Source organism: Marmota monax, unplaced genomic scaffold, assembly GCF_021218885.2.
Source record: "Marmota monax isolate L192 unplaced genomic scaffold, Marmota_monax_Labrador192_F-V1.1 WCK01_AAM20220418_F8-fsc00005, whole genome shotgun sequence".
NCBI lineage: Eukaryota > Metazoa > Chordata > Mammalia > Rodentia > Sciuridae > Marmota > Marmota monax.
In genome coordinates this window covers 10,293,195-10,318,018 of record NW_026692254.1, presented here as the reverse complement: position 1 = coordinate 10,318,018, position 24,824 = coordinate 10,293,195, and the positions used below count along the sequence as shown (strand labels likewise).

Genomic DNA, 24,824 nt, shown 5'->3' with positions numbered 1-24,824 from the left:
GAAACCATAGCTTTGGAAAGAGGAGTGAGCCACAGTTAGGACCACAAGTCTCCATCACAGAGCCTGCTTACAGGCAGTACCCCTTTCTGGGTGAGTATGTGGGCTGTAAGTAGGATTTTTTGTCTGCAAAAAATGTAAACATGGGCTGGGGATGTGGCTCAAGCGGTAGCGCGCTCGCCTGGCATGCGTGCGGCCCGGATTCAATCCTCAGCACCACATACCAACAAAGATGTTGTGTCCGCCGAAAACCAAAAAATAAATATTAAAAAAATTCTCTCTCTCTCTCTCTCTCTCTCTCTCTCTCTCTCATCTCTCTCTCTTTAAAAAAAAATGTAAACATGGAAAAGAGCTGCCACGATTAGATGACTTTGTTTAAACAAAAGTGTAGAAGAACTGGTCGTTTGGGTTTGTTATGACACATGCGGGTCTCCTCGTACCAGTCATTTTTCTTAAATGTCCTCAGGCCTAACTTTGGAACTTTAGGTCAAGTTAAAACTGCTCTATCTGATGGCACCTGGGAGTCGTAGAAGGACATTGTAGTACAGAGTGAGATGATTCTCAAACTCAGAGCTTTGTGCCTTCATTTATTGCAGGGAAGAGGGAGGTGACCTGTGAATATACTCTGACAATGATCAGGCCTGGGTGGAATTGAGACCTTCCTTCCATCAGCTGTCAGAGATGGTTTGGTGAAATCCTCAGAGTGGGTTCCCTGACCTCTGAGTGTCCTGCATTTTGCTTCATCTAATCACTTTTTTGTTTTTATTTATGCTTTTGTTTTGAGATGGGGATGTCATTATGTTGCCCAGGTTAGTCTTGAAATCCTGGGCTCAAGGGATCCCCCTGCTTCAGTCTCCCTCCAGTAGCTGGACTACAGGTGAGTTCCAGTATCTACGCACTTTCTGTTTTGCCAAGGATGTGCATAAAGACATATTTTGGGGGATGTTCTGCCATATATTCAGGGATGTTCCAGGCTTCTTCCAGGGTCCTCTGCAGCTTTCCTGCCTGCATTCCTGCATGCCCCCCTCCCCCCGATCCACCGCCTGGCCTTTGGTTCTTCACTGTACCTTCATGAAGTCAGTGCCTGTTTCCCCATCACATCATGCATTCACCTTCAGGAGAAGGGGTCACAGAGACGAATGGGCCTACAGAGGTGACTAGTCCACTCTTCTGCTTTACAGGAGCCGCATCTGGGGAGCTGGACCCTCCCCCAGCAGTCATTGACCCCAGGGAAAGGCAACCAATGAAGGCCTCCTGGATTATCCCTCCTGGATTATCCATCCAGGATTATCCCTGTGTGCCTCTCAGTTCCCTAGGTGTATCTGTGTGGAACATACTGACAACCATTTAGGGCTCGGGGTGGGATCTACTTGATTTCAATTGAGTTTTCAGTCTCCACTATTTCCCTTGGGCCACCAGGATGGGTCGAGGAAGGTTTGCACTGGAGGCAATGATAGCATTGACATGATAGCTCCTTTGTTTTTATTTAGAGGGACTGAGGAAATTTCCACTTGGGAAAAAATGTGGGTGAAAATTCCACAGTGGCAATCTCATTTGTTGGAAACAAAACAAAATGAAAACCTATGATGGATGCATCTTTAATGTTTGGTTGGGGAAAAGTGCTGAGAAGGCTGTGAGACTTCAGGGGCTCTGAAAAAGTGGATATTCTTGTAACTGGGAAGATCCCAGATGAGCATAGTGTCTATGAAAGGAGGTTGTATCCTGGGACATTCATCTTGACAATGGAGGATGCAGAGGAGGGAAAGTGCTCCTCTATGTGCCACGTCATTCTTGACAGTTTCTTTTAGATTATCCTGTGACCTGGCTCTATATGGGTACAGATGAGGCTGTAACATTGGTCCACTTTAAACCTTTAATATAGCACTTTCAGGTCTAAAACAGACACTTCTTTCTTCCTCTCCCACTCACCATTCATTTGTGTATGTGCTTTTCATTTACGTCTCTGTTGCAACTACACAACCAAAGTCCAGAAGAGAGAATGGCAACAAAAAGTAAAAACCTTCCACCCTAAAGACCCTCTTCATTGCCCAATTTTAGCAGGAAGCAGCTTGGAGGTGTAGTCACCCAGTTTTTCCATAGAAAAGGAAGACAGAAATTGACAGTAGAGAAATTTAAGAGTGGTTCCCTTCATGCTTTGAATATAGCCCTTGCTGCTCTAAAACAGACATGTTTTTTTCTCTCCTCCTTGATCCTCTCCTCCATGATCTTCCCCTCCCCGATTTTTATATCCCTAATCTTTCCTCTTTGACCTCAGGAAACAGGATTCCTTTGGATCACCTCTTTAGAAACCCTCTGCTCCCCTTGATGGGGAGAATCATAGACTCTAGGACAGGAGATCCCTATGTTTCTCCTTTGCTGGCAAAGCAATGAAACTTCTTTTCTCAAAACCTTGTCTTTGTATTGGATTGGCATCAGGAATGAGGATCAAGCTTTCAGTAACAAGGCTATCAGACTGAAATGTCCACTCTAGGAGAAGTGGCTGTTTAGGTGAGCATGTTACCCTCCAAACAAAGGCTATATGGAGGCAAAGGCATAGCATGCAGCAGGCATGAACCTTAATCCATGGAAATACTGCATTGTAAAATTTTCCATGGGTCAACTTCATTAGTTTTATACCCTTCCCCTAAGACCATGGGAAATTCCACGTCCGGTTATAAAGGGAATTCTGATGCCCAGTCTTTCCTTACCACCAAGGTCATTGCAAGGACTTAGCAAGGTCCTTAGATTAGGCCCACAGGATTGGGCTTCAGGGAGGTCAGAAACTGCATGGAGTCACTTGATAGAATGAGTTACACATGATCCACCTCCTTCCCTGTAGAGGAATCCCAAAGCCTCTCCCCTGCACACCCAGTGGAAAGTTGTTTAGTTTGAAGAAAGCTCTTGTTCACTGCATCTACCTCTCCCTCTATTTTGGGATTGGTGTTTTAGAAAACAAAATCTAAGAGGTGTTGGTGATCATGTCTGGTTTTTGCCTCATTATGTGCTTTCTTGAGGCATCCGGGCATCCAAGAGGAGAAAGGAAAAGGATATCATAAACCATTAGCCAGTCACACATGGAGACATTCGAAAGGTTATTTGGATCCCTGAGAAATGCGTGGGGAATGTGGCTTGATCTGGATAAGAGTTAACCAATGTTGGCCAGAATAGAGCTGAATTTGGGCTGAGGAGCCCAAATCCAACAGGATGTTGGTTGGTCCTAGTGGACACAGTCAGAGGCCCAGGCTTCTCTCTGGGAGGTGAATGGGACAGCCTGGTCATTTTTAGGGATAGTTAATCTGGACACGTGAGTGAGATGCAGGAGGAGGAGGAAGTGAAGAGGAGGTCCTAAGCGTGAGTCTCCCATGTCCCTTTTTTATACTCCTTCCATTGCTTATGTCTAAATGTTATGTAGGTCAAAGGCAATATCTATCAAGAATAGCTCTCTGCTCTTTGTGACTGATATTTATATTCTCAGAGGAACATTCTGAAACTCCTTGGGCATTACCCCTTACTGTCTTAAAATTTTTAGGTATTTTGTGTCATCTCCACACCACTAAGCCACATTGGACTCATCTTTTCTTCCTCCTTCATCTGGCAGAGCATTCTGCATACATTAGATTCTCTAATTAGATATCAGGGTAGAAGATGAATACAAAACAACCATGGTAATAATGCAGCCATTTACTAGTACTCACCTCTATCAAATGTTAAGGGGTGGTCAGCATTTTTATGTTGCATATAGGAGGAAGCCTCACTTTTGCAGTCTTAAACTATGGAGAATACTTATTGGATCATTCAATTGAGCAGTACATTGATAGACCCAGGTGAGGCTTGCCCCAAGATACCAATAATTGGACCAGAATTCTTAATCTCTCACTTCATTTCTCTGCTCCATTTTCAGGCAGTCTCTCTCCCATTATGGTCCCAAGAGGGTTGCCAGTACCTCCTGGGGAGTGACCTTCTATATTCATGGCAAGCAAAAAATAATTTCATCTGAATTCCCATGGTAGAAGATGCAAGTTCCTTTTCTCTTGCAAGCATATTGTTGTCATTGGTGATTGTCTCTAGCTGGGCTATATGTACACACTGAGTCCACCATGGTGGTTGGGACCAAGTCTGTAAGGTTGGTTCCCATTCCTAGAACCATAGGGACTAGAGTAGGAAGTGAGGAGGATCACTGAGGAGGTGGATCTCACAACAGGCAGTTAAGATGTTTAGTGAGAGAGAAACTGGAGTCTGGAAGCATCTGCCAAAAGGTCACTATGTGACATAGGTGCCATTTTGTTTAGTGCCTGTAACTGCCCCATGAGGCAGGACAGAACCTGAAGATCAAGAAGATTAAGTGTGTAGGTCTATGTCTCTGTCTCAATACCTTCTTTTTCCCCCTCCAGTTTTATTAAAATATTATTGAAAAATGAAAGTTGAATATGTATTTATAGCATACAATGTGATATTTTGATATATGTATATATTTGCAAAGTGATTCAGTCAAGTTAATTAACTCTGCATTCACCTTATGTGCTTATTTTTTCTTGTGAAAAGATTTAAGATCTACTCTCAGCCATTTTCAAGTGTACAGTACATTATTATTGACTACAGTCACCACACTGTACGATAGATCTCCAGAACTTAATTCTACTGTCTAACTTTATACTCTTATTTTAGTCAGCTTTTGCATCACTGTGACCAAAACATGTGACAAGAACAAGTTAGAGGAGAGAAAGTTTAGGGGCTCACAATTTCAGAGATCCCAGTTCATAGATGGCTGATTCTGTTGCTCTGGGCCCAAGGTGAGGAAGCACATTGTAGCAGAGGGTATAGCAGAGAGAAGCTGCTTTTCTCATGGCTGCTGGGAAGAAAAGATGAGAGAGAGAGAGAGAGAGAGAGAGAGAGAGAGAGAATATGAGAACACAGGGAAAATATACCCTTCCAGGACGTGTCTCCAGTGACCCACCTCCTCTAGCCATACCCTACTTGCTTATGGTTGCCACCTAGTTATTCCAACTGGCATTAGATTACAGCTCTTATAATCTAATAATTTGATCTCTGGATATTCTTGCATTAACAGGAGATTTTGGAGAATACCTCATATTTGACTCCTAACACCCTTTATTTAACATTTCCCTGTTTCTCTGCCACCTTTTCTCCCAACTTCTGGTGATACCTATTGTCTCTACTTCTATGAGATGAACTTTTTTAGATGCCACATTTAAGTGATATGATTCAGTATTTGTCTTTCTGTGCTTGGTTTACTTCACTGAACATAGTGTCCTCCAGGTTCATTCATGTTGTCGCAAAATGACAGACTATTCTTATTTTTTACAGCTGAATAGTAGTCCATCTTGTATATATACCACATTTTCTTTTCCGTTCATCTGTTGATGGATTCTTGTGTTCATCCAGATCTTGGCTATTGTGAATAATGCTGTAATAATGAACATGGGAATGCAGGTATCTCTTTGATGTACTGATTTTGCTTCCTTTGGATATATGCCAGTAGTAGGATCACTGGATTATATGATAGTTCTATTTTTAACTTTTAAGGAACATTCACATTATTTTCTATAATAGCTGCATTAATTTACATTCCAATCAGCAGTGTACAAGGGCTTCCATTCCTCCATATAGTTGTCAATAATTGTTATCAACTGTCTTTTGGATAATAGTCATTCTAACAGGTGTGAAGTAATATCTAATAGTGGTTTGCCTTAATTTAAAAGACTTTGGGGCACCCTTAGGGGTTAATTGGGTTATGTCAGGTCTATCAAAATCGGAACTGATTTCCCCCTGCTATATCAAGAGGAAATTTTTCAGTTGAAAAACTAACTAAATAAATAAAAATAGAATTAATTTTTCTAGTTAATATGTATTAATTTAATGAAATGTCTTAAGTATGATTAGATTAACACTTACTTTCTGGTGTACAATTCTCTGACTTTTGACTAATATTCACCATGTCACCAGCTCCACAGTTGAGCCATAAATCAGTTCTCTCACCCCCAAATTCCCTAATGATGTCCACCCCTCCTCAGTCCTTGGCTTGCCACCCCTATCTTCGCTTCAATACTTATCACTTTGCTTTGTGAGCATTTTTTTTTTAAATATCAAGAAAATATCACAGATATAACATGGTGGTGCTCCGAAGTTCCAGAACACAGTGACCCTGGGCTTCCACAGACACAGGTAAGTTTCAGAATGAGCTTGCATTAATCAGCCACCACACCATCGACATCCTTTTGAAAAACGGTGTCATCGATGTGTGGGAGGCATATTGTTCTTTTGTTTATGGGTCAGTCTTGGAACATTCATTGATCCACAGTGCCCCTGCAATAATTCACGGCCTCCCCCAGATCAGTGGCTGCCGTGACTCCACTAAACCAGAGAACTGCACAGGCTATCCACCCACCACTCCCCTGACAAGCTGATCCCCAAAGCTGGAACAGCTTTTATAGCCACTTATTATAACTCCAATGGCACAAAGGGAAGAGAGAGATGAGAGATTAAATTCTCCTCCCCCATCCAGCCCCCACTCTATTTTTTCCTTTTCTGATCAAATGTTGCTCTACTTTTCACAAGGAAGTTTAAAAGAAAATTGCATGTCAAGTTAATGAGAGACCTACGGGAGGTTTTTTTTCTCCTTGTGTTTACCTTAATGATAAAATGTGCGTTAGTTTATTGACAATATGTCCTGGAAAAAGGAAAGAATTAAGCTATGTTGAAAATATATAAAATCAACCTAGTTGAGAATAAAGATTATATTTACCTGGGGCTACTTAGGATTGCAATCCAAGAAAACACAGATTCAAGCAGTCTTGAGAATACGCTCTAGAGTCTCACCAAATGGGGGCTGTATTTTTAGCTTTATGCTGCAATGGGGGTCAGAAATTATATCACATTTTAGTCAGGAATTATGATTGGTGATGGTAAAAGATAAGTGGTCTAGTAGGAAAGGGACTGGATGCTATTTCAATCTCCAGGTAGTTTGGAGGAAGAGGTCCATAGCAGAAGAGGTCACTAGAGGTCAACAATGTTTCACCAAACTAGTTTGGCCAAGTCCAAAGTTCATCTTGCATGTGGCTGTGGTGGTGGTGGGCATGTCTACTGGCCAGTTTAAAGGTTCAGCTGCAGGCTACCTGAGGCCTGAGCTAATGAAATCTACAACTCCATTTTAATTGTTCCGAACCAATGTTGCTCCATTTTAATTTTCTTCCTTGACACACATGTGTACAGAGGAAAGATATCTGCTGTGGTCACATACTCTGCAGCTACAATAATGGACATGGTGACAGGGGCCAGCTCCAGCAGTGCTGAGGGTCCCTCCCAATGGTGGTGGATGGCACTTTCTGTTCAGTTGCCAACCTTGTGTTGCTTTGGGTGCTTCCGACCGGGCACAGAGGAAAGCTTATTTTTAAAAAAGAAGAGAGGGAAGTTTTCATTTCTGCTTTGTCGTTATGGATCAAATAGATAAATTGGACTGTGTGGCTCCTGAAAGCCACCATTAACCTGCTTCTTTGTATTCAGGTTTTTAGGGACCTGCCCTGTCTGCTGTCTCTGTCTCTTTCTCACAAACCTCTCCACTGCATCTCATGATTGCCCTCTCTTGGTCTGATGCTCTTGTCTTCCTTGTCTCCTGACCCTCAGAAGAGAAAGTTGTTAGAAGCAAATTCCTGTTTCTGCCTCAGAGATTGTGAGTCAATAATGTGCCTAGGGTTTGTAACTTATCAAATGAATCCTTAGCTCTCCAGTGGAGGCCGTTTACACAGAATGTCTTGGTTGCTGGTCACCCGGGTTCAGGGAGGGCTGAGAATTTCAGCATGATCCATAAGACATGTTCCAGGGGCTTGGGTTGCAGGAACAGGCAGAGATGAAGAATCTTTGCCCTGAGAGGCTGGAAGTCATGATTCTTACTCAGTACTTCCATTATGATTCCTCTGTTTACTGCCATGTGGCCTTGGGCACTGAAGAAGTCCAGAAATTTTAACCCCGAATGTGGCACCCTGGTATGCAGATGCTGGAACAGGCTTGGGTCTGCTATTCCTTTATCTGCACTCAGACCAGACCCACTAGAGGAAACAATAATCTTCCATCACCTCTAAAATCTCATTATCTTTCACAAAAGAAATGCTAAGGAGCCTCACACCTGGATGGACTTTGGTTACAAGATAATGTCTGTCTCTCATTGAAATTCAAAACAAAACAAAACAAAACAGAAATCAACCACTTATAAATTAGTTTCTGTCTCCCAGGTCCATTCTTTCTCTTTGATAACAATTTACTGTCTCAAATTTCTAACATTTCCCCACCCACTTTTTGCCCTTGATGAAGAAGGGTGTAGAAGCATCTGCACTGGTCATCACACTCTTGGTATTCTCCCTTGTGCACACGGATCCACTTATGTGTCTTTTCTCCTGTTAATCTGTCTATTGTCCGTTCATCCCAGTGAAATTTCAGAGGTGAGGGAAATTTTCCTTTTCTTCCCCCACACACTATTCTCCTGGGTTAGTCTCTGCCATGACAGAGTCTTTATCTTTTCTATGTTGCAGGCTACTGGATATTGGAGGTTTGAACGTAGGAAAGCCAGGGCAAATGTACTGTCCAGGGAGTGTCTGGACTTCCCCATCAAGGCTCAGCTGAAGGCTTGGAGTCAGTTCATTCCACTGTCTCTCATTTCTTTTGTCCCTTCCCTAGATGAAAGTGCTTCTGCATCCCAGCACAAAGCATTCCTCTTTCTGAAGAGCTCTTGTGTTACCATGAACACATGCTGCAATATATTTTTTTAATTTTTTATTGTTGGTTGTTCAAAACATTACAAATTTCTTGATATATCATATTTCACACTTTGATTCAAGTGGGTTATGAACTCCCACTTTTACCCCATATACAGATTGCAGAATTACATCAGTTACACATCCATTGATTTACATATTGCCATACTAGTGTCTGTTGTGTTCTGCTGCCTTTCCTATCCTCTACTATCCCCCTCCCCTCCCATCCCCTCCCCTCCCCTCCCCTCCTCTCTTCTCTCTCTACCCCCTCTACTGTCATTCATTTCTCCCCCTTGTATTATTTTTCCCTTTCCCCTCACTTCCTCTTGTATGTACTTTTGTATAACCCTGAGGGTCTCCTTCCATTTCCATGCAATTTCCCTTCTGTCTCCCTTTCCCTCCCACCTCTCATCCCAGTTTAATGTTAATCTTCTTCTCATGCTCTTCATCCCTACTCTGTTCTTAGTTACTCTCCATATATCAAAGAAGACATTTGGCATTTGTTTTTTAGGGATTGGCTAGCTTCACTTAGCATAATCTGCTCTAATGCCATCCATTTCCCTGCAAATTCTATGATTTTGTCATTTTTTAATGCAGAGTAATACTCCATTGTGTATAAATGCCACATTTTTTTATCCATTCATCTATTGAAGGACATCTAGGTTGGTTCCACAGTCTTGCTATTGTGAATTGTGCTGCTATGAACATCGATGTAGCAGTGTCCCTGTAGCATGCTCTTTTTAGGTCTTTAGGGAATAGACCGAGAAGGGGAATAGCTGGGTCAAATGGTGGCTCCATTCCCAGCTTTCCAAGAAATCTCCATACTGCTTTCCAAATTGGCTGCACCAATCTGCAGTCCCACCAGCAATGTACAAGTGTACCCTTTTCCCCACATCCTCGCCAGCACTTGTTGTTGTTTGACTTCCTAATGGCTGCCAATCTTACTGGAGTGAGATGGTATCTTAGGGTGGTTTTGATTTGCATTTCTCTGACAGCTAGAGATGGTGAGCATTTTTTCATGTACTTGTTGATTGACTGTATGTCCTCCTCTGAGAAGTGTCTGTTCAGGTCCTTGGCCCATTTGTTGATTGGGTTGTTTGTTCTCTTATTGTCTAATTTTTTGAGTTCTTTGTATACTCTGGATATTAGGGCTCTATCTGAAGTGTGAGGAGTAAAGATTTGTTCCCAGGGTGTAGGCTCCCTATTTACCTCTCTTATTGTTTCTTTATGCTGCAATATTTTTATATGATGTTCTTTCTGCCCCTGTTTGCCATCACCAAACCTGGCCTTCCCTGTGTTAACAGTGGTCCACTTTAAGAGCCCTGGCTGCTCTGCCAGTGCAACTTATTTTAAAACGGACATGTTTCATTCTCTTCCTCTCTCTCTGCTCCTCCCTAATGGGGGAAACAGGATTGCTTTTCTTCCCCATTTTAGGCAGTGTTATCTGTCTCTGAGTACACACCCACCACAGGAAGGAAGTAATCCAGACTTTGGGGATGATACCAGAAGATCTTAGAAATGACTATCTCCCAAACTAAGAAGTGAATTACAACTCCAACAGAGAACTCAGGGAATGTAGCCTTTGAATCACCCCTATAAAAGTCCCCTGTTCCTGAGGATGGGCAGAATCTCAGCATCTGTTACAGGAGTCTCCTGCATTTCTCCTTTTCTAGCAAAGCAATAAAACTTTTTTTCCTTTTTTCTCAAAACTGTGTCCTCATTATTGGATTGGCATCTAGGATAAGGACCAGCTCATCTAGTCCAACCAGAGGCAAACTCACCCATCCCCTGACTCTCCAGAAGTTGGCTCTCAACAAGTTCGCCAGCCACCTTGCATTCTTATAATGGAAGTGGGGTTCCTTGGAGAGCCAGGCCTGTCCAAGAAAGCTGGAGTGGGGGGCTGCTCTCAGAGTCCACCTGGGTCCCTCAATTCCTTGCTGATAGCTTGGTCCTTGTCCCTGGTGCTAATCCAATAACAAGGGCATGGTTTGAGGCGGTGGGGGGTGGGGTGGGGGGTGGGGGAGGAGGGAAAAAAAAGGTTTATTGCTTTTGCTAGCAAAGGAGAAATGCAGGGGAATCCTGTCTCAGAGGCTGTGATTTTCCCCATCAGGGGGAACAGGGGTTTTTTAAAGAGGATGTTGGAAGACTACATTCCAGGTGTTTTTTCAGAGTTGTAATTCACTTGTTAATTTGGAAAACAGTCTTTTTAAAAATCTTCGGGTGCCATCTCTGAAATCTGAATTACTTCATTCCTGTGGTGAGCGTGTGCTCAAGGACAGATATCTCTGCCTAGGGTGGGGAAGAAAGGTAATCCTGCCTCCCCAGAGAATAGAGAGGAGGAAGGGAGAGGAAGAGAAAGAAGCATGTGGTTTTAAAAATAAGCCACAGTGGCAGAACAGCAAGGGCCTTATTCAAAGCACGAAGTGGACCACTTTATGCCACTCTCTCCTCCCCATCTTCCCTGGATTCCTCCTTCTCTCCCATGAGGAAAACCTGGCAAAAACACTCTCATCCCTCACTTCTAGTTGTCCCTTGGCCCTTCAGTGACTGTAGACAACCTTGAGCTCAGGTTCCCTAAACTATAGTGACCTTAAACCACTCCAGAGTCCTGCCTTGGACCTCCTGAGGAGCATGTCCTCTGAACAGCACCATGCTGGCTCCCTGGGTCACATAACCTGTTCTCTTATCCTACTGCCCCCACCTGAGTCAACCTTAGACACATTCACTTTCCAAACCCACTGGAGTCATTTTTAGGAGAATACAGCAGGTTATTTCAACTCTCTGCTCACATGCATGGTGAGACTTGGGAAGGTCACTTAAACTCTTGGTGCTCAGTTTCCTGTTTCTAAAATAAGGATGATAAAGCCTCACAGACACTTTTGTGAAGTGACATAAAGCCTGTGTAGTGCCTGGGACATCATCAGAACTCAGGGGTGGAGCTGTTAGATGTTCCTGCCCTTCCACCCACAGCTTACCCAGATCTCCACAGCCAGGGCCTCTTGCTTGGGGCCAGCTCACATGCCAAATCCAAGGGGACCCCACTCTGTGGCTTGATTGGCCACTTAGGATGAATTTGATTGAACAGCTAGCTTTAAGGGTAAGACTCACAGAGGAAGTTTTCTTTCTGATGATCTGGTAGGAATATGGGCATGATATATGCTTGTTAAATAAAAATCACAGGAGGCCATTGTTTTGGACTAAGTGCCTGTCTCAGGTTCCAACAGTTCAGGCTAAAATAAAAATGAAGTTATTTGGCTTAAGTTTCTCACCAAGATGAAACTAAGTTTTTCATCTGCCTTGATTAGAGAGGGAGCAGTTAAATTTCCCAAACAGGCCAGTTTCAATATGCATGATAATGAAGTTCTCTCTGCCTTAATCCTTACACAAAAGAAGGGACCTAAAATAACCTGATGTTAACTCATCAGCTATCTTCCTTTTGTTCTCTCTCTCTATCCCCTCTTTACAAGGAAAGTAACTTTGACATGACTAATCTACTTTTTGTCTTAGTTTCTGATTTCTTTAGCTTTTCTCTGTCTATAAAATCAACCTCTTCTGTTCCGCCCATCAGAACACTTATTTTATTTTACGGTGTAAAATGTTCTCTGTTTCTAGGAAAAGAAAAAGAAACAGTGAAAATCTTTAAACTAAAGTGCTGCAATTTTGTTCTTTGACAGGCTTAACTTTCAAACTTCCTGTGAAAATAAAGTTCGCATTACCTCTGTCACTGACTTATTTTTCTTCTTTTAAAATGATGTTTTTCACCCAATTATGTCAGATAACCAACTTCCTAAGGGTCTCTTTTGTGAATTCCTCTCATGCTTTTTCCATTCTTTCTGCTGGGTCCAGAAACATGCCATGACTTGAAATCCAGACCGAGATTCCTGGCAGCCTCTTCCTGCAGGGGGCGCCACTGGGCTGGCTGCAATGAGGATGCTGCTCATCCTATGGCCCTGTACCCAGGGAGGGAATGTTTTCTAGTCTTTCAATGGGTATACTAGGAATGCATGAGCAAAAATGGTCATTTGTAGAAAGACAGAAGGCTCATTTTTTCATCCATGTCATTCTGGGTTGGGTACTGGTTATAGCATAGAGAAAAATTTAATCTTCAAAACAAAAACAAAACCAAAACCAATTCCTGCCCCACAAAGAAAACCAAACTCAAAAATTCCACAACACACCCTAATTAGGCACATAGGGCAATCTGGATGGTGTGGAAATTGAAGGAGTAATGGTAACAGTGGTCCACTTTATGCTTTGAATATAGCCCTTGCTGCTCTGCTACTGTGACTCATTTTTAAAACAAACAGGTTTCTTTCTCTTCCTCTCTTCCTACTCCTCCATAATCTCTCTCCCTCCCTAATTCTGGAGAAACAGGATTACCTTTCTTCCCCATCCTAGGCAGAGTTAACTGTTCTTGAATACACACTTAATCCAAAAGTATAGCGGACTTCAGGGATGGCACAAGAAGATTTAAAAAAATGACTGTCTTCCAAATTAACAAGTGAATTACAACTCTGGACAGAGAACCCCTAGAATGAGTCTTCAAACATACTCTTTTAAAAAAAAACAAACCCTGTTCCCACTGGTGGGGAGAATCAAAGCCTCTGGGTTAGGAGTCATCTGTGTTTCTTCTTTGCTAGGAAAGCAGTAAAACTTAATTTTCTCCAAACCGTGTCCTCAGTATTTGACTAGCTTTGGGGACAAGGACTGAGCTTTCAGTAACATAATAAACATGATGTTCACATAATTTTGCTTTCCAAAAAATCGAGCCAATGCTTTGCTGTTATCTCAGTAGTGGTATATCTGCTCTCCTCATACTCTTTCTCCTCTTTCTCTTCCTGTTCCTCCTCAGATTCATGGCCTGTCTTGGCAAAATTCTAATACCTCAATAGCTGGGTTTGAAGAAACTGAGCCCCCCACCCCAACCCTTTCTTCCTTGTTGAGGAAATTCCATTTTGAGTCATGGAACTAACTGCCTGGCTTTAGCAGAGTGACCATGGCTGAAAGCCCATGGATGTGCCACTCCATCTTCTGGAAATTTACTTTCCCAGCCTTCCTCAAAGCTAGAGGAGATTTATTTCTGGCTGATGAGCTTTAATGTACACAATTGTGAAGTGTTTTTTTTTTTTTTTTTTGCATACTGATAAAAAGTGAAGGAAATATTGAAAGAAGAAATTTCTCTGCCCTTGTTAGCCTAGGTGATTGACCATGATGTGTGGAACAGTAGCAGCTATATTGGAGCTATGAGGCAAAGGATATGAAAATGACAATCCAGATATGGAGAATAGGAGCTAGGAAGATATCCTTGTGCAGCTGAGCCACCATCAGCAGCTGCCCACATCTAGACTCCTTGTTATGTAAGACACCACAATTTTCAATCTACTAGACCAGTTTTTAGGGGCTGATAGCCAGAGCATTTATGCCTGATACCACCAGGTCCACCTTTTTTAGTTAATGTATAGCAAAGAAGGATGAAAGTATCATCCCTGGAAATATGTGTGCCACCTGAACCCAGTAACACTTAACGGGTACATTTAGCACCATATCCATCAAATATGTTCCTGATACCCTCATACATGTTTTTAAGTTCCATATTTGAAGCATTTCAGAGTCACAGTCTGGGGGCATAAGGGATATGTAGAACAGATAAGAGTGAGAACGTGCTGTGAAGAATTACTGGGATCTATGCCTCTCCTGGCGTTCCTTAGAATGATACCATGGGTGGACCGTACTCCAAATATGGCTTCACAGAAACTTTCCATCACATACACTTTTCCAGAATATTACTACCTGCCATCAAGCAGTCAAATGCATATGTCCTTCCATTGCTCCACACAGGCATTTGGGACTGCTCCAACCAAAAGTCTATGGTGAGCTGGGCAGAGTGGCACTTGCCTGTTATCCCACTGACTTGAGGCAGGAAAATTGCAAGTTTGAGGCCAGACTCAGTAACTTAGCAGGGCCATAAACAACTTAGCAAGACACTGTCTCAAAAATAATAAATGTGGCTCAGTGGTTAAATGCTGCTAGATTCAATCCTCATTACAAAAAAATGATGAAATTGACATTATGTGAATTTTAGTTTAGTCATAAAGTGGGTATGTATTTCTAGTTTGTTCTTTTCAGATTCCACCTCTAGGGATCCAGTTACCATTCCACAAGGAAATGCAAAGCACTGTCAGGGAGGTTCACATTGAGTGGAACAGAAGCCCTGGGTCCCAGCCTCAGGTGAGTTAACACCAACCTGTACATCTTATGAGGGTACCATCTTGAAAACAAGTCCTCCATCTCCCCGAGTAATGCTGCAGGTAGCAGAGAGGAGCCATCCCACTGCACCCTGCCCAAACCAGAGGTTCCTGTGTTGTTTTAAGCCAGTATGATTTAGGTGGTTTGTTAACACAGTAGGAATAATGGAAGGACTAATTTTCTACCTTCATTTGATGGCAAAACTTGCATTTTAAGACCGAGAGTGAACTTTAACCATTAAGATAACCCTATGTTTGTGTATTTTTAAAAAATGCTTTTGTTCTTCCTACTGCAATAGCAATCCTTCCCCTGGAATGTAGAATGGAAAGAAAGATCACATGGAATTAGGCCAATCAGCAGTTGACAGGTGTCCCGGAGAGCAGGCAGATGCTCCAGCAAGAAGGACCAGGAGTGTGCACTGCTCTGTTTGATGCATTGTGCAGATAAAAAGAGTTGGACAGAGTAATCCAGGTAAAGGACCCCCAGGGTCTCTGCCGTCTGTTCCCTCTTCAGTCTGATTCCTCAACATATGCCATCCGGACCTCTACACTCCAAACACACTAGCCGCCCTCATGGTCCCCCCACCAAGTGCCCCTTTCTGTCTGGTCTTTGGCCATCATTGTTCCTACCTTACACCCAACTGCATCATTCTCAGGATCTATGTCCCTTGACATGAGAGACACCCTTGACATCATGAGAGATGTCCCTTCCTTAAGGAAACCCTATTGACCTAAGCTGACTTGGCTACCTTTTTTCTCTGTGCTTACAAAGTCCCAGTCTCCCTCACTGGGCTGTCCAGCTGGGCCTACAACTTCTTTGAGGACACAGCTGGAGGAATACCCAGAGTAGGGCTGTAGAGGCTGGGGCACCATTGACTAGCCATATTGGCTGTATAGGTTGGTTGGGGCAATGGGCACAGGCCAAGGGTCAGCTCTACCTGCTTGTGAGGGGTCTGGGGCTATTCCTGACAGGACCCCGGAGATGGGGTCTGCAGCATGTTCTATTGGGAAGTCAGGATGCTGCTCCCCAAATGCTGTGTCATTCTGAGTCTATGTGACAGCACTGGGCTCTTCCCTTTCTTGGGGGTGAGCTCCTCTTCCAGGCTGCTCCTCCATCAATGCCCATAGAGGACACCAGGGGTGGAGCTCTAGGAAGAAGGCTGCTGGAGAAAATTCCTTTTCGGCTGAGTATCTGCCTGCAGTACTAAGATGAAGCTGCCACTTTTTGTTTGCATCTTCTCAAGGGTATAGATTAAGTCGGGCTCTGACAGGCCACTTTTATTCCACAAAGCTTAAATATAAGCAATGATGTCCCCTGATCAATCTTCACATCAATTTCAAGCCCAAAATGTGCTGTGAGAGTGTCTCCTTTCAGGTCAGGCCAGCTGCTGTGGGAATGAGCCGTTCTGAAACAAGATGTAAGATGCTGAAGGTTTACTATGATGGATGTTTCCTGGGAGATAGGGATTTCTTCATAATAGAAATCTTTAAATTTATTTCTAAAGCTGCTGGATTTCCAGGATGAATTATACAGGGAAGTTCTCATGCTAGTCAGGTATTTGCCAGTTTCTTTTCAAGGGACCCCAAACTTTTCCTGACAATGGGATGAGATAGCATGTGTATACACATGGATACACATACATGTACAGATGAAGTATACACTTGCATGGGCATGCATACATTGATGTTTGTATAATGTATGGATACATGCATACAGACACCAACAGGCACACACACACATTCCATGTGAGTATATTCATTCACTATTACTTATTGAGTACCTTCTGTTACAGGTTAGGACCCCTGATAAGTGGACTCTGACATGTAGGGGTTTCCTAATCAGTGCTCTAGGGGTACATATCCATGAAAAGGGGGAGATCCACACAGAACTGTGATGTAGGACTAGAGATGGTGCTCTGGAACTGGAATAATCCCTTGGAGTTTTCCTGAGTTGTGTCTAACTGGCCAGGTCTTTATATTCCCTTTTAATGAATCATTGGGTGTATGACCTCTTGAGCAGGCCCTGACCTTGAGTGAGGTACATGCAAAAGGGTTAATAAGAATGGTGATGATGGAACCACCATATGACCCAGTTATACCCCTCCTCAAGATTTATCCTAAAGGATTAAAGTCAGCATGCTACAGTAATGCATGCATGCCCATGTTCATAGCCATAAAATTCATAATACCTAAGTAGAGGATCCAGCCTAGATTTCTGTCAATAACTGAATGGATAAAGAAAATGTGGTTTATATACACAAAGGCATTTTATTCAGCCATAAAAAAAGGACAAAATGCTTGGCGTGCTGGTGCATGCCTGTAATCTCAGTGGCTTGTGGGGCTGAGGCAGTTGCCTCACTCAGCAACTTAGTGAGGCCCTGTCTCAAAATAAAAAGTAAAAAAAGAGGGCTAGGGATGTGGTTCAGTGGTTAAGTGCCCCTAGGTTCAATTTCTGGTACACACACACACACACACACAATTATGTGATTTGTAGAAAAAATGGATGAAACTTGAGAGTATATTAAGATAATTTAACCAGACTTCAAAAGTCAAAGGTCATATGTTTTCTCTCATATGTGGAAAATGGAGAGAAAAAAAATGGGGGGCATCTCATGAATATAGAAGAGACCAGGAGAGTAGAGGAAGGGAACCAGGGCTGGGAGGAGAGGAGGGAAGGGAGAATTACTGGGGAGTGGAATTGACCAAATTATGTTGTGTTCATGTATGAGTATGTAGCAACAAATCCCACTATTACGTACAATTATAATGCACCAATATAAAATTTTTAAAAATCTCACGAGAAAGATTATAGTGGGAGTTGCTAATGTTTTTCTGTGGTGTGACCCTTTTTTAAAACCTAAACTCAGTACAAATAAAAAAATAATATTGATAATTATAGTAGCATTAGTTCCTTTCTTGAACTTGTGGGTTTTGGAGTTCTCTCTAACTGCTCCTCTTTTATTTTCACTCATTTATTTGTCCTCTTTTTCTTTCAGGACATTGGTTGTTTAGCTGACAGGACAAAGAGGGTGTTTGGCCAGGGTTTTTTTTTTAAGCTCTAAAAGGTTTGTTGCTAAACTCTGCTTTTCTTCCATTGACACAAACCAGTGACCTACTCGTGCTTTACATGCAACTTATTGCTTCCCAGGCCTTTTTATTTTTTCAAGCTTGCAGAGGTTAACATACATCATGCTAAAGAAGAAGCATCTTGTTGCAGGTGGCCTCTCTCTACTTCTAGTGGACTTCAGGTCCAAAGGAACAACCTGGGAGCTGAGAGAGTGTCAGGTACCCCAGGCCTGCATGGACCGAAGGGTATGAGGCCAGTGGGGCTCAGATGCCAGTACATGCCATGTTTGATGGGCTGCGTTGCTCTAAACTTGAGAGCCAAGAACTTTGAGAGGGCTGTTAGTCAGACTTTCATCTCTGTGACCAAAACATCTGACAAGAACAATTTCGAGGGGAAAAGTTTAATTGGAGTTCATGGTTTCAAAGGTCTCAGTCCATGTTTGGCCAACTCCACAGCTCTCGGCCTGAGGTGGGGCAGAACATCATGGCTGAAGGGTCCAGGGCAGGAAAGCTCCTCAGCTCATGGTGTTTGGGAAGCAGAAATAGAGAGGAGGGGATAAGCCAGGGGGACAAGACATAATCCCCAAGGGCATGCTCCCAGTGATCTATATTCTCGTCATGTCCCATATGCCTACAGTTACCACTTTTCAAATTATTAATCCATCAAATGGATTAATTCACTGATTAGATCATAGCTCTCATAATCTAACCATTTTGCAAGAGCTTTTTGGGGACACCTCATATCCAAACCACAGCAGGAGGTAAAGTAGAGACCTTCTTATACATATGGGTACACTGAGAGGTGGAGAGGGATGAGGTTTGTCTTCAGATCCCAGTTCATGTTTCTGTAGCATTTCCTCTCCTCTGGACTGGCCTCATCCCTTTCTCAACACTGCCAATCAAAGTCTGATCCATCAGCATGAAGTCAGATCAGCTTTGACCTCTCCCAGGAGGAGTATATACATTAGTCAAAGTCAAGGAAAAATTTAGAGATGAGTCTTTAATAAAGAAACTTTTATTTGGAATAAGCAGAGAATAGGATTGCAATCTGGAAAAATACAAGCACAGGCCAGGGTGGCCTCTAGTTTGTCCAAAGAATGAAGAAAAGACTGCAGTTTTATTAGGGCAGAGGAATCTCCACAAGTTATTTTGAAAGAAATTTCCTTGGCACTCTTGGTGCCTGTGGGAGCCAGCAGGCTCTGATGTTGAGCAGCAGTTACTACATAAAGCCCCGATTGTGGTCATAGTTGGCAGTTTCACCATCCGTTATTAAGCAAAAATAGCCTTACAAGGTAGAGCAGGCTGCTTCATTGGATTGGGCTTGTGAGACAGCGTGAGTCAGGCAAGTATTTGTGCATAAGTGGTTAACAGTTCTTGTGCTGCTTGCTGTCCTATGACAGCCCATTACTGAGAAAATTGAGCTGAGAGCCCTCCCTGACCTTTCCTGGCTCCGGCTGTCAGGGTTTGACATGGGTGACTCCATTCTGAATGTGACAGCTTTCACATGCCGGAAGCCTTATTTCTGACTGTGGGATTAAAACACTTGCACCTTGATAAAAATCAGGCACAAATGGAATGCAGAGTTTTTGAGGTTGCAAAAGGCTTTCTAAAACCCTGTGATACATGAACATGTGTGCGTGTGTGTGTGCGCACACACATACACATATGCATAAACCCTTTGATGGAACTGTCCAATACTGATTTGCTCAAGACAGTCCTTGTTGGTGCCCACCATCCTGGAAGTTTGACTACGAGTAGTTGTTTTCTCTTTCAAAATTATCTTTGAATAATAATGTTATCACTTCTTTATCCATAGGTCATTCCAGAAGTGCTTTCAGAAGGATAGGGCTAAAGTCACTTGTCTCTGGGAGAGAACATTGAGATATGGACATAGAAATGATACCATCTTCTTCACTACTGATTCCCCAAGTACCAGAACAGTAAACAGGGTAGGCACTTAATAAATGAATAATGAGCGACTTTCTACCTTGGTCTCAGTTTGCAGATTAGTCAACTGACTAAGGCAACCATAACATTGAGCCTTTTACTTTTTCTTATGTGGCACTCCCCTGCTTGTGGTGACTTTAGACAGATCTATGATGCAGCAAGGTTGACTCTGTCCAGGCAGAGGCTCCCTGCAACTCTGTCAGTGGGGAAATGTACAACTTCCCTCTGCTATTCCTACAGCAGTGAGGCCACAGGGCCAGAGGGCCCATGCTTTCTGGTCTTGATGTTGATGAGGTTATCATTCTGTACCCTTAGACTAGTTCAGCCCAGGCATTCATCAAATGACATATAATTAGGCCTCCCTATGCTTAATTCATGGAAAGTCTGACCCAGCCTGGAAAAGGAATCTTTCTTCATTGACTGCACAGTAACAAGCTCCATGAGATGCTGGAGAAGGTGCCAGTGGAACAGCATCTCAGAAAATATATGCACTGAGAGGGGTTTCCATCTTGCAAAAGTATTCCCTTGCAGCCTTCCATGGGTCTCCAGGGCTCTGTGCCTGTGGATTCAAGCCTCGATTTAATTCTCTGATAGTCACCAAAGCCCCTAACCTAAAACCAAGAGCCCATATTTCAAATGTGGGCTTTCTTATGAAAAATGCAAATGTCTATGAACTGTGTTGATTTTGATGAATATACTGAATAAAAGAAGATGCATTTTTGTCCCAGTGTCACATAAAAGTAACTTACTATTGCAGATACTTGCTTCGGGTGGGAGAGTGGGGTTGAGAGACAATTGTGAGGAGCAACGAGGCCTTTGGGGATCCAGGACCCACAGGAAGCTGTGAGAAGGAGGGGCAGTGCCTCCGCTCAATAAAATCTCGGCTCAGTGTGTCCTTCGGTGGTTTAAGGTCTTGTCTTTCCTTCGGGGACCCCCAGAGTCAGTTCAGACACTATGTGATGTGTATCTGCCCTAACCAAGGTGATGAACTATGGGTGGGGTTGGGGCCAGGCTCCATGTCCATTTTTGGTGTCAGCGAGACTAAGAGCACATGACCACATATCCCTGTCGGTGCAGGGCAGAAGTGTCCCTATTACTTTGGTGTTAATAGAGGCATCCTATAGGGACCCTTCAGGGAGGAAGCAGGCAGAGGATTTCAGATCCCTCCTCTTAGCAACCCAAGAGACCCTAGTGATAGCTTGTATATTGAATATCCCCCAAAGACACATGTGTTAAAGGCTCGGTCTCAGCCCACAGCCCTATCGGGAGGTGTGGCCTAGTAGGAGGAAGTTAGGACATTGGGGGCATGCTCAGGAAGGGGATGATGGGACCCCTCCCCTTCCTCTTTCTCTTTTGCTTCCTGGACACCATGAAGTGATCAGAACTCTTCCATCCTGTGTTCCTGCCATGAGGTACTGTGCCAACACAGGCCCCAAGTGATGGGGCGGAGAAACCAGGGACTGAAACTTCTGAAAACATGAGCCAAAATAAATCTTTCCTCCCTAAAATTTGATTATTTCAGGTATCTTGTCACAACAGAAAGCTGACTCAAATAATCTTCTGTTTTGTTAGAGTGGACATCAATGTAAGAGCTCACTGGAAGGAGTGCTCTCCCACCCCTCCTTGAAAAACCACCTGCCACAATCTGGAAACACAGGAATTCCAGGATTTCAGGGGCCATGTTTCATACACAAAATATGTTTTGAAATTATGTGTAAAATAAGATGTCTTTTGTTGGACTGGTGTTTGGCGTGGCAAATATTATCACGTTGGGATTTCTTTTGACTGGCGAGGCAAATGGGTGTCCCCAAGTGGAGCCAGGGCCCCCCAAGGTTATGGCTAAGGGATGGTTTATCCCCCTCAAAGGATAGGACAGAACAAGTATGTTTTAATGTTTCAGGGACAACTTTGATCCCTTATACCTTCCTTCCTTCCAACATTTTATTTAAAAAAATAGCAAATATACAGAGAAGTTGGCAAATGAAGCTTCCGGGTGCTGAGCTAGTTCCTTTGACCCCTCCTGATCCATCCCCATTCCCCTAATATTCAGAGGTGAATTGAGAACACAGCACCATTTTTTTGCTACTTGGAGACCTCTGTGTCTCCCTTCTCTTTCTCTTCAGCCCCAGGGAACTGAGGGGAGGTGTGGGTCCAGCTGCCTTCACATTTCTGGGTTAAGAGGCCCAGGAGGAACTAGACAGAAGTCAGCAGCTTTGGAGGTAGCCTGGGATGTTCTTCCCCTTGGAGTCACTTGGCAGAGCCTTGTCCACTTGGTATGTGTAGTCCTGGGGCAGAAGTCCAGGAATGAAGCACATGGTCCAGTGCTCAGAGTTATTGTGGGTAGGTGTGTTCAGTATTCCCAGCCTCTCCCTGGGCCCTGCCCTTCCTGCATTCTGGTCACCCTGCCTCCATGCCAGATAAGCATTTGGGGTGTGGCTCATTCTGTGCAGAAGTGAGTCTGGTGATACCTTCACATCCATGTGTTGGAATGCCTCAGATTCACCTGCAGGAGACTGCTGATTTGGAGGTCAAGGGTACCAGGAATGGTCAGTTCATTGGCCTTTCATACCCTGTGGGTCCTACATCCTGAGGATTTAACAAAACTTGGATAGAAAAAAAGTTAAAAGAAAAAAATTGTCTGTACTGAACATGTACAGACTGTTTTATTTTTTATTTTTTTGCTATCATTCCCTAAACAATATAACATAACAACTACTTGCATGGCATTTACATTATATTAAGTAATCTAGAGATATTTTAAGTAATCTAGAGATAATTTAAAGAATATAGGAGAATGTGTGTAGATATACTCAAATACTATGAAGTTTTAAATAAGGGATTTAAGCATCCATGGGTTTTGGTGTCCAAGTGGGATCCTGGAACCAACCTCCTGAAGATAGCAAGGGATGAACATAGATGTTGAAAGATAGTGTTTTAGAAAAGTGCTGCAGTCTGGCTGGGCACAAATAACCAGGAGGTCACGAGCCACTTGTAGATTCAAGCAGGAACGAACTTTATTCCAGAACCCATGTGAACTCAATGGGAACTCCGCAAGAACTCAACCGGGAACTCAACTGAAACTCCGCGAGAACTCAAAAGTAGCGGGCACCCGAGGCAACAGGAGCCGCCCCTTCTGGCAAAATGCCAGGCACCATCTTGACCTGGCCATGGCTCTCAACATCTGAAGACTACCATTGTGTGCTCGAATAGCACCAACATCATATCTAGCCAAATCACCAGGCTCTGGAGCTTGTACATCAATGTTTCCAATATCATCACTACCAAGGAAAGATCTCTCCTTAGGTGATTGACTAGAAAACAGAGCATCATACAGGGCAGACTGTCCACTTTTATTGGCAAAAGATTCCACAACCTCCTTTAAAATATCTTGCTTGCCACGACTTAAGTTCAGCAACATGTGCCCTGATTGGCTGAGATGATCATGGGCCATCATTTCCAGTAAATTCTGTCCATTTTCTCCTTTTATTAATTTAATCTTTGGTCTCAGGACATGAAATGCTATGAGATAGCACAATTCAGCCAGCTCAGAGAGAGCTCACCATTGTACATCACTATGCTGACCCATCTTCAAAAGCAGAGAATCAGCATGCATGTAGAAATGTCCTTTCATTTCTAAGAAAGTAACTGACAGTTCATCATTTCCACCTACAGAGGATTTCACAGACTGAAGAGCACTATCAAACCTTTCCTGTAATTCTCTACTTTCTTGAAAATCTCTGGTGGAAAGTGTAAGTAGCATAAGGTTAACATAAGCCAGAAGTAAGTCTTTATTGGTTGCTTGCCAGTCATTTTTATCAGATTCCAAACATGTAAAGACTCCAGATATTCCGTAAGGGTCTGCACAACACACAAATTCCAGTCTAAACTTGAACGCAAAGCTATGTTCCTCTCTGCCTCATGACAGTGGGCCACAGCATCCTTCAATCTTTTATTTGATCGATACAGCTCCACTAGTCGTATATTCACATGGACATCATCAGGTCTTGTATAAAGTTCTGACTGAATCAAGTCAAAAAGTTTATTCCATCCATCTTCACCTTTACAATCTAAAAGCTGTTCCTTTAACTTATAAATTGCAGGACTTCCTGGGAAAAGTTCAGTTGCTCTTTCAATCCAGTATTTTGCTCTTCCATCAGTAACATCATTTTTACAAAGTAATTCTGCAATCTTCAACACAAGATCTTTTTGTGTTGGGTTTAATTCCACTGAACGCTTATAACATTCAACAGCTTTGTCTGTGTTTTCTTCAGCTTCATAGAGAAGACCCCCAAATCTGTGAGCTTTGGGATCCCTCTCTTGCACATTAATATATGTAGATATGTATTTTTTAGCAAGATCATATTCTTTAGCTTCGTAGTACAGCTTCGCAAAATAGAATCCTTTCATTGACTTCTCTCTCCGCGCAGGGGCGGAACCCTGCACGGAGGCGATATACCGCTCCACGTCTGCCTTGCTGGGCCTCATCGCGCCCCCAACTGGTTCCCGGAGTGTGGGAAGGCGGACCCTAGACCCCGCGGCAGTCGCTGGCTCCAGGAGAAATGCAGAGTTGAATATATTCATTTTTAATACAAATAATTCATCCTCTGTAATATTCATTCTTATGTTTTATAGTTAGTTGCCCTTTAACAGGAAGTAGATTTGATCATAGTTTAAGGGCTCATCTTGTTTATAGTTTAAGGGTTTAGGTACTTCTCAAGGGCAGGTGCATACACTGTCTGTCCCAACCTCACCTGGAAGGTGCTAGATGTTCCTAGCAGGGAAAGGGGAACAATGTACCAACAAG

At 43.1% G+C, this 24,824-nt stretch overlaps 1 protein-coding gene across 1 annotated transcript; it reads right to left on the bottom strand.

The window, feature by feature from the left end:
• Positions 1 to 23,090: 23,090 nt before the first annotated feature.
• LOC124089296 (RANBP2-like and GRIP domain-containing protein 5/6) lies at positions 23,091 to 24,505 on the bottom strand. Its single transcript, XM_046439289.1, is given in 2 exon segments — positions 23,091 to 23,851; positions 23,854 to 24,505. Coding segments are annotated over 2 exon segments (1,413 nt in total).
• Positions 24,506 to 24,824: the final 319 nt, after the last annotated feature.